This window comes from Colobus angolensis, unplaced genomic scaffold (genome assembly GCF_000951035.1).
Source record: "Colobus angolensis palliatus isolate OR3802 unplaced genomic scaffold, Cang.pa_1.0 Scaffold354, whole genome shotgun sequence".
Lineage (NCBI taxonomy): Eukaryota > Metazoa > Chordata > Mammalia > Primates > Cercopithecidae > Colobus > Colobus angolensis.
Window position 1 is genome coordinate 566131 of NW_012116866.1, and position 13806 is coordinate 579936.

Genomic DNA, 13806 nt, shown 5'->3' on the forward strand with positions numbered 1-13806 from the left:
AACCCGGGAGGCGGAGCTTGCAGTGAGCTGAGATCCGGCCACTACACTCCAGCCCAGGCGACAGAGCAAGACTCCGTCTCAAAAAAAAAAGAAACTGCTCAAAATGGAAGCTAAAACAAAAACAGAAAACCACAATGATGGGGGTGTGCCAAAGAGATAACAGAAGCCAACTGAAAGAGCTCCCAGTGGCCAAAACTGAAAACATTTGAGCAAGAAAATAAAATAGTATTTATAATTTCAAAGCAGGAAATACATATTCATAAGTCCATGTGGAAAAAATAAATGACTGAATAAAGACATAAATGAAAGAGAACAGACAAATCTCCCTTGCAGAAAAAATCCAAACAATTTCTGTAGATAACCCACTCTCTTAAGGAGGTAAAGCATTAGCCAGTATGCATTGGCTGCACATAGTAACTTTCTTCCTTTTTCTCTTTTTTGAGACAGAGTTTCACTCTTGTTGCCCAGGCTGGAGTGCAGTGGCATCATCTCGGCTCACCACAACCTTCGCCTCCTGGGTTCAAGCAATTCTTCTGCCTCAGCCTCCCGAGCAGCTGGGATTACATGCATGTGCCACCATGCCCAACTAATTTTGTTTTTTGATAGAAATGGGGTTTCTCCATGTTGGTCAGGCTGATCTCAAACTCTCGGCCTCAGGTAATTCGCCCGCCTTGGCCTCCCAAAGTGCTAGGATTACAGGCATAAGCAACCGTGCCCGGTCCAACTTTCTTTCAAAAAGTAGAGTATGAAAAAGGAGAAAGAAAAAGTAACTTAACAATGGAGAAACCTGACAAACATTACTTCAAGCCAGGAGATCAAGGTTAATATCAACACTGAGAAGTCATACTGATAGAATACACCCTTGATATGATGTCATGAGAATGTCACTATACCTCTGTGGCATTCCTCCCAAAAACCACATTCTTCAGTCTCACCATGAGAAAAACATCAGACAAATCCCAATTGAGAGAGTCTACAAAACACTAAGCAGTACTCCTCAAAACAGTCAATGTCATCAAAAACAAGGAAAGTCTGAGAAGCTGTCACAACCAAGAAGAGCCTAAGGAGACATGACTGCTAAATGTAATGGGATCCTAGAACTGAAAAAAGACATTAGGCAAAAACAGAACTGGCATAAGTGTGTACTTTAGTTAATAATAATGTAGTAAAATTGATTCATCTATTTTGACAAATGCATCATACCAATGCAAAACGTTAATAGGGGAATCTGGGTGTAACGTATACAGAAACTCTCTATACTATCTTTGCAGTAATTCTGTAAATCAAAAACTATTAGTACATTTATTAAAGAAAAATCTACTAGGAAAGCTTCTAGAAGTGTTCCATGCTTACAATAAACAAGCCAAATGCAATCAAGAAAACTCAAACATGAGATTAAGTCAGTTAACTGGTTGTTCAACTATAGCAATGCCCTGTGCCCAGAGCTTTACAGAAACTATCACATTAAATATTAGCTTGTTAAGCCCACAGCTTCTTTACCAGGATAAAATGGCCAAAGACATTGGTCTCAAACACCTCCTGAAGTCCATCAGCAGTGATCTTATCACCCTGGGTCAGCAGGCCTTCAGCTGTGGAGAACATATGAATCACTTTTCTGAAATAGCAGAAGATAATTGTATGACTTTTTAAAGCTTCTTTAACTGGAAATACTGAAAACACTTCCCAACCCATCCCCCAACCCCCCAACCCATAAACTATACCTCCCTTGATTCTGTAATGACAGGAATAAAAATACCTATTTCTCAGACTGGATTATTGTATTAAATGAAATGCCAAAGTCCCTCCTTCCCCCGACTAATTCACAGAAGTACTTACACACGTATAGCTCATACTACCAAAAGGAACTTAAGTCTCTCAAAAATCTGCTGCTAAAACTCTCTTTACCTCTTTCCCAATCAAGTTATAGGTAAACTGTTCTAAAGGAATAATAAGCTATGCCAAAGGGAAAGAAGTCTTCCTCTGTATAAAGTATGTTTAATTGCCAAAAACAAAGTTAAACAGGTTGTTTTTTTAACTGGGAATTCTTCAAACATATTAATATAGTGTTCTGCCGTGAGGTCAATTTAGTAGGTCAAGGCCAACATGGAGACAGACAGAGAGAGAGAGAGAGAGAGAAAGAGAGAGAGAGAGGAGGGAGGGAGGGAGAGAGAGAGAGAAAGAGAGAGAGAGAGGAGGGAGGGAGAGAGAGAGAAAGCGAGAGAGAGAGGAGGGAGGGAGGGGGGGAGAGAGAGAGAGAGTGTGTGTGTGTCTGTCTGTCTTTTAATGAAAAAGAAGTAAAGCAAAAGTACTGGTATAGTAAGTAGCACATAGTAAGAATGCCTATTTATGAGTAAGTGTACTGGGTCACAAAGTAAGATTTATTCCTATAAATAAGAATTCTCCTGGTTGTGTTTCAACATTTTTGAAATTTTTGAAAGCCACTACACTAATGTGTAATGAGAATCTCCCAGGAAGACATTAGTTCTCTGCATTTCCCCAACCTACTGGTCACAGCACCTGACATACAATTGGGAAATAGTTTGAAGTAGCTTTCCTGGAAGTTGGAGTCTCTCTGAGAACTCTGCCTAATTTCAAAATGTTCTTGCTAATAGGCATATCCAGGCAGACCAAAAAATGACCTTCTAAACCATTCAACCATTTAGAATGTACTGGAGACTTAGAATACCATACAAAACAGAACTTTCAGCACTCCCCACAAAAGAGGATTACTTTTCTTTCATGATATGGTTGCATCATCTCCTTTTTCTATCTTCAACCTTTGCAACGACCCCTTACCTTTCATCCCCTCAACTTAACACACCAGCAAAACTAGGCAGAAAAATGAACACATTCCTTCCAATCAGTTCATCCAGAAAATGGAAATTACCTTGAAAAGAGGCCAAAGAAAAGTGCTTTGATATTTAGCTGTGGATTAGGCATGATCCCAGCATTCAGATATATACAGTCTAATCTCTGAAACCTGCAAGTAGACAACCAAATGAGATTGTGAGTTGCAAGTAAAAACATCAGGTCAAGATTGTGTATTCTATCTCTAGAGTGACTAGAATCAAGGAGGCCTAAGAAAGACAAAAAATACTTTTTAAATTAATAAATTAGCCACAGCAAGCTGAGAAGAATTTATAGTACATTAAAGTTACAGCATTTCTTTCTCAACAGTTTTTCTTTAGCCACAGTAAACATTTGAGAATTCTTTCTTTGGTGGTGGCTTCAAATAGAATCTGTGGACTTTAAGTAAAACCTCGGATCAATAATTCCTTCCAGCTCCGTTCTCTCAATAAGGAACTGCAGCAACCCTCTGTCTGTTAAACCCACTCCACTCTCCTCATCTTACAAAGTCTCTTGCTTTTAAAAAAAAAATCCACATCTCTGGTTGACAAGTAAAATTTATATAATATTGATATTCACCTGACTTGATCTATTAATGTTGAAATCTGAATGCCAAAATATATAATAAAACAGAAGATCCATGTGGAAACCTTTCAGTGTACACGGACAAGTCCTATGTATCATAAAATGATGAAAGTTCATAAGAATACAATGAGATTGTAAAAGATGAATCGGGGTAAGATATTCTTGCTGGGCTCCCTCCTGAATACTTGTCATGGAAGGGATATGAAATGATGAGTTGAAAGAGCATTTTCAGTTTTAAACGTATGTAAGCCTTCATCTAGATGTACTGGTTTTGAACTAGGTTCAAGGCAGGTAAAGCCTGCTCTCATGATACTCACAGACACCATAAATATTCAGAATATCTCCTAGAGTTCTATGTACTAAACTGTCTCTGACTAACCCAAGACATTAAGAGCCACAGCTTCTAAAGTTAGGACCCTGAACTACATACATGGTCTTCAATACAGATCACATACAAACATTTCTTCATCATCCTATAAATAATTGACAAATGACTCAAATTATTAAATTGACCATTTAAAATGCTGATATTGTTACCATCAGTTCATCACTTAAGTGCCACAAAGATAGTGTGAGTTCATCCATTGTTGCTTGTTCTATTACCTTATTTGCCAACTTTTATCTAAGAATATTAACATACTTGGCTAGGAACAGAGAGGAAATGTTTAGTAAAGACACCAAATTAAGCTCTGGCTTCAGTAAAATGGCATACCACTCATCAATAAAATAATTGACACATTGCTCTAATATAGATAAAGCAGAATCACTGTTTCTTACTAGTTTTCATCTGCACATATCTAATAGAAGACAATGCTACAGATGGAAAGACTAGGTGTCAGGGATGGTGCTACTGGAGCCTTTAGAGGGAGTCTCAAGCCCTCTTTAGCTCTAGTTGACTTCAAGCTTAGAACTGAAGAGATCCATTTGAGCCACTGAGTGCAGTTTCTTGACATAAGCAAGAATCTATCTGGACACTTTCATATATTCCATATTTGTGAATATCATTACAACCATCATTTCCTAAACTTGAATAACACCAACCATCTCAAAAAAAAAAAAAAAAAACGGCTGTTTTGCGGACTAAAAAAATACCTCAAAACTTCACTACAATGCTGATGGACAGGTACCTGGGACAACTCACTTATCCCCTGAAGTGCTCCCTTCTGCCCCACAGCCTCACTGCCTTGAATCTGTGCTAAGTTGTTAAATATCTTACAAAATACTAAATTACTAAACTTGTGATAAAGTACCGAATATCTTGAACCTTTGAAGGCATTCGGGAATAGTCAGTACTATACACGTTAAAACTTCAGGTCTCAAAAGTAAACTGCATCGGAATGGGCTACTATTAACTGGGAGATGAAGGTTCTTTTCTTCCAAATAAGAGAATATAACAAAATCTAAACAAATCAGGTAAGAAGCCAGCTGGCTAAGAAAGTTTGGGAAAAGAATGCCTGTAAACATGATTTAAAAGTCGTAACTTCTCTCAACTCGATGGTTTTTATCTCCATAAGGACATTCAGTATACAGTTTCACAGCCCTGGAGACTCTTAAGTTATGGAGGAGTAGGGGATATGGAATATATCACAATTTATGTGAAAACAGAACCTAGAAAATCTCCTCAGGTTTTTTTTTTTGTTTTTTTCTTTTTTTCTTTTTTAAGATGTGGCAGAAAACTCTAAGAGCTCAGCAGTACTGGAGAGAGAAACCACATTTACAAAGGACTAAGGCCACACTGAGAAGAGCCAGAGTGAAGAAAACTAGCTTTCATTTGTAACTTGTGCATTTGGAAGAGGGAAATGCAAATTATTATCAATTCACATAAAATACAAAGTCTTTTTCTTCAGCAAATGTCTTCATTAAGAAGGGCTTCCTTGTTTCTACCCATTTCATTTTACTGTCCAAGGAAACAAGGTAGTTATTTGTCTCTTAAGTGCCTCAATACTAAAATATTTGAAAATTAATTATTCCAGATAGTCCTAGGGCGGCATAGACTAGTGTAGGGTTCTTGGCCTCTTTTCATCATACATTCCTCCTAAAATTTAAAAACAAATAAATAAATAAAAAGCCCTCTCTGCCCAGAAAAATGCATGGTGCACCTACATGCAATTTTCTGTTCACTTTCAGGGGAGTTATACATCTGAGGACTCTATTCCTTCACATACCAACTGTTGATCAAATGTCTATTACATGCCAATTACTGTGAAGGTATGAACAAATCTTTACTGGCCTAGAGAAAAAAATACCTCTTAGGAAGCAGGGAGAAGCCCTGGGATCTTGGACTCACCCAACTAATATAAGATTGGATGACCTTCCTAGGGACATTACCCTTATTTCTGTGTCTCAGTTTCTTCACTTGTTAAATGTCACTACTTGCCTTATCTACTTAATGAATTCATTACGTGAAGGAAATATGTAAAAAATGAATTCAAATATCAAAAGAGTTACCTTAACGTAAGGCACACATCAGGATGTACTTATAAATTAGTCTCCATGAAATAATTATGATCATGATTGAGAAATGTGGTACTGGCCAGACACAATGGCTCACGCCTGTAATCCCAACACCAACTGATCACACACCAGGATGTACTCATAAATTAGTCTCCATGAAATAATTATGATCATGATTGAGATTAAAAATGTGGTACTGGCCAGGTACAATGGCTCACGCCTGTAATCCCAGCACTATGGGAGGCCAAGGCAGACGGATCACAAGGTTAGGAGTTCGAGACCAGCCTGACCAACATGGTGAAACCCCGTCTCTACTAAAAATACAAAAATTAACCAGGCCACCATGGTGGTGCGTGCCTGTAATCCCAGCTACTCAGGAGGTGGAGGCAGGAGAATCACTTAAACCCAGGAGGCAGAGGTTAAAGTTAGCCATTGCTAACTTTAAAGATCATGCCATTGCACTCCAGCCTGGGTGACAGAGCAAGACTCCATCTCTTAAAAAAACAAAAAAAAAAAGAAAGAAAATGTGGTACTGAGACACAATGGGTCGCCCTATACAGATTTCCTCAACATAAGTGCTTACACTGCACCTGTTTCTTTTTAGGTTTTTCTTTCCTCTCTTATTTTATTAAGTGTTATGCTGCACAATCACATAAGAAAAAAAAAAATCCATCAGCAAGAGATATACCTTTGCTTAAGTTCCTTGGAGGCCCGGAACACCGACTGCAGGTTGCTGACATCCACTTGGACAATGGTGACCTCAGCAGTGGGGTGAGAGGCCAGCAGAGTAGCATGGACAGCTTCTGCCTTGTTCCTGTTCCTGCACGCCAAACACAGATGAAGCTCATCATCTTCCGCCAGCAGCCGCTTGCAGAGGGCCAGGCCAATGCCACTAGGAGGACAATTCAGACACAAGATGTGGGTTATCTGGGATGGCGTCAGGTAGAGGCATTTCTCTCTGGTTCGGAAAACTGTGTCAACTTGACCTCCAATAAGAAGCCCAGAGAGACAGAAAAGACTCAACAATGATTTAAGAATGGAGGAATCCTCCACTCCAATAGTCACTTGCTTGAGACACAATCTAGTTTGTGTTTGACACAATAACTGGACCGAAAACAAGAGTTGTTCTTTAGTTTTTCTATTACTGGGCTTTATCCTGCCAGTGGTTTTCATTTTGTACTTATTATGCCACTCATGAAAATGATTTAATATATCACCAGTAAGGGCTGAAAAGAGCATTTTATTAGCTGTTTCCTATGTGCATTTTTACTTTGCTGTCTAGGCTCCTCAGGGGCAAGAGATTACCACCTATTGGTATCATAAACCCCATAAGGAGCACCAGAAATCTCCGATAAAGGAACAGATGAATCTTTCAGATGAGGCATCAGTAACATGGCAGGATGTACAAATCCTTCTCAACAACTATGATTAAATAATAGAAAAAGAAAGAACTCAACGTGATTACATAGAAGGTAGGAATACACTAAATATTAGATGAGGACCAAGAAAGGGAAGCAGGGATGAGTACAGCACTTGGAGACAAAGAACTTCAAAACCAGCACTGTAAAACCACATAGGAGTGGTGACATCAGTCAGACCAGCCTGGCTGATAGCAATGAAAAGTTGGGTAATAATTTCTCTTTCATGACTTAAGCTGATTCCAGGAAAATATATTAATAGTTAAAACCCAAAAAGAGCCTGGAACCATCAGTAATCTGTTAGCACCAACAACAAAGCATCAAAAACATTTATTTGCCCTCACCTGAGAATAGTAGGTATTTAATATACAATTGCACACATCACAATATATGTAAAAGAAACAGACAAAATCAATTCTGACTTATTTCAGTACCTTCCACATAAGAAGCACCAATCAACTGTTGAAGTCACTTGAGAGGGTATGCTAAAAAGTTGCCAACTGCAGACACCTACCAAGCTGGCTTAGTTAATATGCATGTGGTTGAATAATTGAAAGTGGATCAATCTTAAATGTTTAACATGTCCTCTATCTTAATCATTTAAAAATGCCAAATGCAACTAGTAGAAAAAATGGTTTGATTGGCTTCATCCTCTACACATTTTTCATGGAAGTGCAAATGACAGGTAAAACAAGCAACAGAAGAGGCTGAGAGACTAAGTGAGCAACCCTGGAATTATTATGAGCTGGTTATTCTGCACCCCAACCATGCCTTCATAGGAAAAGGTTAACTTTCTCTGGGTTTGTGAAGAGTGTGTTAGCTCCCTAGCACTGAGCTAAATGGAAGGGGATTGTTTTTTCTCCACCGTCCTAATGCTCATGGGTGTTCAAATTTGTAGGCAAAAGGCTTGTACAGACAAAACACTTGTAGTATAAGACATGATCACGTGGTCAGGAGCAAACTGCTGGGCACTGCCAATCAATACGAATAGTAGGCAAAGATGGAAAAGGGGCGGAGCCCGCGTGAGTACCCTATTCCCTTGATAACCTCAGGATCATCACTGCCACACTCATCACTTACTGATGTTCTAGTTTTCCTTTTCACTGTCATGTTTAATACAAAGCACCAGTTACTGAGCACCTCAAGAGGCCGGCACGCCCCCACACCTGCTGCAGAGACCCTGGGGAACCTAGGCAAAGCCAGGGGCGGGCGCTTCCGGGGTCCGTTCGTGGAAGGTCGCAGACCCCTGCTCTCTCGGACCCCTCATCCGCTGCCACCTCCGCCAACCCAAAGGAGGCCTCACCTGCTCGCGCCGGTGATCAAAACCACCTTTCGCATCTTCGCGCATTCACACTTCCAAGTAGCGAAGCAAACGCCGCCGCTGCTTTCGGAAGTCCTAAGATTTCGGGCCGCAGCCGGGCCCACCTCACCCGTCACCAATCAGAGTACGGCCACGCCCCGCCTCCCGTTGCGTCATCGAGTCTGCGCTGATCCCTCCAATCTCAGTCCGCCAACCGCTCCCTGCCCTCGGAGTCGGCGTCGGGTGAGATAGGCCGAGGGGCGGAGCTGCGTGACGCAAAACCCGGAGCTATTCCAGGCTCCTCTCGCTCCGCCTCGGCGCAGGTGTCCGTCACTGCCGCCTAGGGCTCATTGCAAGCCGGATCTTTAATCCTGGTGGGGGTGTCACCCGGCCTAGCACTCAGGAGAGAAGTAGCACGCACTGGGTCTGTGCTCTGGCGTCTGAGATTGGCACTTCATTGCAGGAAGGCCTCACGGTATTTGCACCAGTGCCCATTTTAGAGAAAAGGTTTGGGTCTAGGAGCCAGAGTTGGGCGACTATTATTTAATTTTCCACTCCTTTTTGGATGTATAGATCCAGGCATTGTGCCACTTCACAGCCCAACTTCTGATCCCAGACCTCCTCCTCTAAAGAAACTTATTTGAGAAAATGAGCACTGATTTTATTAAGAACTTTATGTAGAATCATGCGTAAATTACCAATATTGAAAAGTTGAAATGTGGCGTGGAATCAGAATCTCAGAACTTCATTAGTCGAAGTACTGAGAATGTGTTGTAACCTCCTATATCAGTGCATCTCAAACTGTGCTGAACGACCTGTTTGTGTTTCCAAGCCACCCCAGATGGGTGCTTTTAGAAAATACAAAAAAAAAAAAAGAAGTGCTAGAAAAAGAAAAGCGAAAGGCATACAAAACACAAGCCCCGATTTTTTATTATTAGATTCAAGACATATAAAAATACTCTGCCAAAATGAGGCAGAATAGGGTTTGGAGGTAGGGTACTTAAGGCCAAATCGTGTTGACTTCTAGAGCTCAATCAAGGAAAAACAGCAAGGGCTGGGAGTAGGGAATCTGAGACCAATTCGTGCTGACTTCCCAAAGCTGGATCAAAAGGAAAACACCTGGGTCTGGGGGCCTGGAAGCTAGGGCCAATTAACACCAACTTCCTAAAGCTAAACCAGAAGGAAAAACCCCATCTCCCCACCTCGCAGTAGCAAAGGATCAAAGGCTACTCTCCCTACAACCTTCTGGTCCCAGACCAAACTGAGGGTTGGGCTGCTGTTTTTCAAGGTCCAATAACAAGATGCAGATGAACTGGGGAGGAGGAGAGTTTTTATTTCTGTAACCAGTTACAGGGAGAAGACCTGGAAATTATCGCCAGACCAACTCAAAATTACAGTTTTTCAGAGCTTATATACTTTCTAAGCGATCTGTCTACGTGTAAGTGTGCATTTATCTAAAGACATAAGTGATTAACTACTTTTAATCTGTAACTAAGGTCTGAGTCCTGAAAACCTTCCTCTGGAGCCTCAGTAAATTTACTTAACCTAAGTGGGTCCAGGTGCTGGGGTGATTACCCTTGTATTTTCTCCTGCTAAGTCATGGAGGGTTGAGGAGTTCCCTTAGACCCCCCCCAATGAACTTGTTTGTGGAGGCCTGGGGAGTTTCTTCAGACCCACAGTAAAACTTGTTTAATCCTAAATGGGGTCCTGTTAAGAATTCTTTCGATATTTTGTCATGCTTTAAGAGGCCCAGGAAAGGCCTAGGCAAAATTCTTGATGGGCTTTTGTTACATCCCAGCCTTTGTATAAGGGCACTGGCTTTTAATATTTAACCACTTAGTCAGTACTGAAACAGTTGTTAGTGAGACCTGGCCTGCCACACTTCCACCATGTCTCAGATGGAAAGGGAAAGTGCCTTGGATTGGCTGTGGGCCAAGCACTAAGCATGGGCCATGCCATCATCTGCACAGGGCATACATTCACCTCAGCCTTTACTTAGCCATAAACCAAATCCTTCATCCAGGTAAGGGGTAGCCCATGGGGACCTCAAAAGAACTACTTAAAACCCAGAAAACTTTGTAATTTGGCCCTTGAGCCACTTGCTCAGGCCCACTCCCACCCTGGGGAGTGCTGTCTCAGTTTAATAAATCGCTGCTTTTGCTTTCGCGCTTTGTTCCTTTGTTACTTTGTGCATTTTGTCCAACTTTTCGTTCCAAATGCCGAAAACCTGGATGACTCACACTCAAGACCCTCCTTCCAGTGACAAAACTGCTATCAAGGTTTCTAATGCTTACTCTAGGTTTCCGTATTTGTAGTAGACTGGTAATGGGACCATCACTAGCCCCAGCTCACACAGAATAAAACTATGTATCATACATCAAACTCTACTGAGCATACTTTAATCTATTTCATGGCCTCCTTCAGTGTTTTAATTATTTATGAACAGCGATGATCCCTAAAACACTGTGATAATTTATATTGGCTTTTGATCCTAGAGGTTTTGATTAATGACACCAACTTACTTAGTAATCATTTATCCTATATCAAGAAAATTAGATTGAAAGAACAAATCTGGTTATGAGAACATTAGATTCCTAAATAAAACTTTTTTTCTTTTTTAGACAGAGTCTCGCTCCGTCAGCAGGCTGGAGTGTAGTGGTGTGATCTCGGCTCACTGTAGCCTCTGCCTCCCAGGTTCAAGTGATTCTCCTGCCTCAGCCTCCCAAGCAACTGGGACTACAGGCAAATGCCACCACACTCAGCTAATTTTTGTATTTTTTTTTTCAGTAGAGACAAAGTTTCACCATGGTGGCCAGGCTGGTCTTGAACTCCTGACCTCAAGTGATCTGCCTGCCTCAGCCTCCCAAAGTATTGGGATTACAGGCATGAGCCACCGTGCCCAGCCAATAAAACTTCTTTATCATGGGGGTGGAACTCAGCTCCTATGTTTATCCCACTTTCAACTGTTCTAAAGAGACCACAATTTAACAATATTTTCTGAAAGTCATGGAGTAAAATTAAGCCTAATTGTGAGAGTCTAGACCCAAAGGCTCATTTTAAAATGTCCGAGAGCTCAGAGGTGATGAGGAATAAGAAGAAGGAGACCAGGTTGTGTGGCTGTCTCATACAAAACTCATTTTTATAAAGAAGGGGGAGGGCCTGGGCTGTGGAGGTTCAGCATTACCGCAGTCTCGGGAGGCCTGCCAGCCTAAGATAGATTGAATTAAGTGAAGTCCAGAAAACTTCAGAGCAAGACTATCTGGTTTTCCTTTCCTCAAGATTTTCGTTCAAGCCAAGTGATGAAACTGCTCTCTTCTTCCCTTTTTTCCACTAAAGTTGCTGTTTTCAAGGTGTTACGACTTTTGAAAGATAGGCTGAACTGCTGGAGGTGCTCAGAGAGACTAGAATAGAGTTCTATTCACAATAGATGCCATTTAATTTATATTTTACAAATATTTTATCACTCATAGGACACAGCTTGATAACCATCATAATATGTTTTTATTGATGAGTGAATGGATAGGTATTTTTTTTTTATCATCATAAGTTTATGTTTTGCATGGGCTCATTCTGTTCTCCTGGAAATCAGAAGAACAATATGGTACACAATGATCCCATCCATCCCTGCCAAACCTTGGCCCTGTGATTTATCTACCATGCCCAGTGCTGAGAAACGTGCTCAGAAAACTCAAATATTCTGAGAAATATTCTCAGAAAACTGAAAGTATAAACTTATTCTCAGAGACCAGGTAAGAAATTGGTTGTTTGGGGTCGTTTCATTCTAATCTCTAGTATAATGATTGAGTCTTAAATTCTGTTTTTCATGGTTTTTTTTTTTTTTTTCGGGGGCGGAGGGTTTGTGCATGTGCGGACGGTCTGAAACAGACTATATTGGGATTTAAAAAGGATTTCTGTGTATCAAACAAGACAACTCTGTAACCATAACAATAAGGGATCGCCAGTTAATTCTGGACTGGATTCCCCAGAACTGGACTAATTAATGTGAGGACATAAAATCCCAGTGTTTCGTATGTTTAGATATGTCAGAGACCACCGTGCTTTCCTCCCAATAAACAGTCAACTCATATGTTAGAGGCCTATTTAAATAATCCTTTGTTGGACAGCCCCACAAACACGTGTCCACACCACATACACCCCAGCTCTGACCCGTGCCCCATCACTTCCCCAGGAATGATGTAAGACTGTAAAGAGCAAAGGTTACAAAGCCCAGAACTGGCACTGTTTATACAGAAAGGGAGATCCAACAGTAGCATGACTCTTTAATCATTGTTATTTACAATTTATCATCTGACAGACTTACAGAGAATAAATAAAGAAAAGAAAATATACAATTGGTATCACGTTTCTTTTTCTAATACAGAGAAATTTTACGTATTCTATTTGGAACGTCTATGATAGTTTTAAGCAGAAATTAAATCCATTTTATCTTTACCCCTTGACAAGACACATCACCTTCCAAAGCCTGCAGAAGGGGGCCCAGATGTTTCCTCATCACAGGAAGAGTGCACCACATTGCTGCAGAAACTCAGTCCTCAGAAAAAGTTACCAGGCAACAGGGTAGAAGAATAGGATATCATGAATAATAAAGGATATATAATGGATAGGCTAGATTACAGACTCTTGGTGTGTTTGCAGGAAGCCTCTTTTCAAGAAAACAGTTTTTCACTGAAAGTGATTACCTTACCCCATTGTGCTTCCTTTGAGTCTCTGCAAATTCTTCCTTGATATGTTCATTGTAATTGTCGATGAGCACAGGCTAGCTTGGGACTCAGATTATTTTCCTGCTAGGCACCTGACATTGTTGCATGTTGTTGACATGGTATCTGCAGGAGAAACTAGATAGCTTGTTTCAAATAGGCTGGGTATAAGGCCAGAGTCTGATCTCTCCTTTTGAATTGGTGTCCTGAGGAGAACTACCTTTCATTGCTGTCTAAATGCCTCAAAGAATTAAGCAGCTGTATAGATCAATTTCGGCATCAAAAAGTATACAAAGAGAATGCACTTCACCAGGTACAAGTCTGAGCATTTTTTTCTCTTTCCTCATTTGAAAATAAACTCTCCATGTTACAGCAAAAAAATTCTCCCTACATTCACTCTAGTTAACTGGATGACAAGTTTTTGTTTCCATCTTAAATTCATTCAAAAAAACAACATTCAGCAAATGTTTATCAAGTGCTCACA

The 13806-nt window shown here is 40.6% G+C and overlaps 1 protein-coding gene across 3 annotated transcripts in view; it reads right to left on the minus strand.

The window, feature by feature from the left end:
- Window positions 1–8753, minus strand: part of HSD17B7 (hydroxysteroid (17-beta) dehydrogenase 7) — an 18348-nt gene extending 9595 nt beyond the window's left edge. Inside the window, exons 1-4 of one of the 3 annotated variants that reach the window (XR_001002997.1) lie at window positions 8608–8711; window positions 6575–6778; window positions 2888–2980; window positions 1501–1589 (exon numbers count right to left, since the gene is read on the minus strand). Coding sequence is in view for 2 of the 3 variants with exons in the window: in XM_011952961.1 (XP_011808351.1) it covers window positions 1501–1615; window positions 2888–2980; window positions 6575–6778; window positions 8608–8642 (447 nt within the window). In the remaining variant the exon portion in view is untranslated. Of the gene's footprint in view, window positions 1–1274; window positions 1616–2887; window positions 2981–6574; window positions 6779–8607 lie in introns of those variants that run through there. The other 2 variants (XM_011952961.1, XM_011952962.1) reach the window with 2 other exon arrangements.
- Window positions 8754–13806: the final 5053 nt, after the last annotated feature.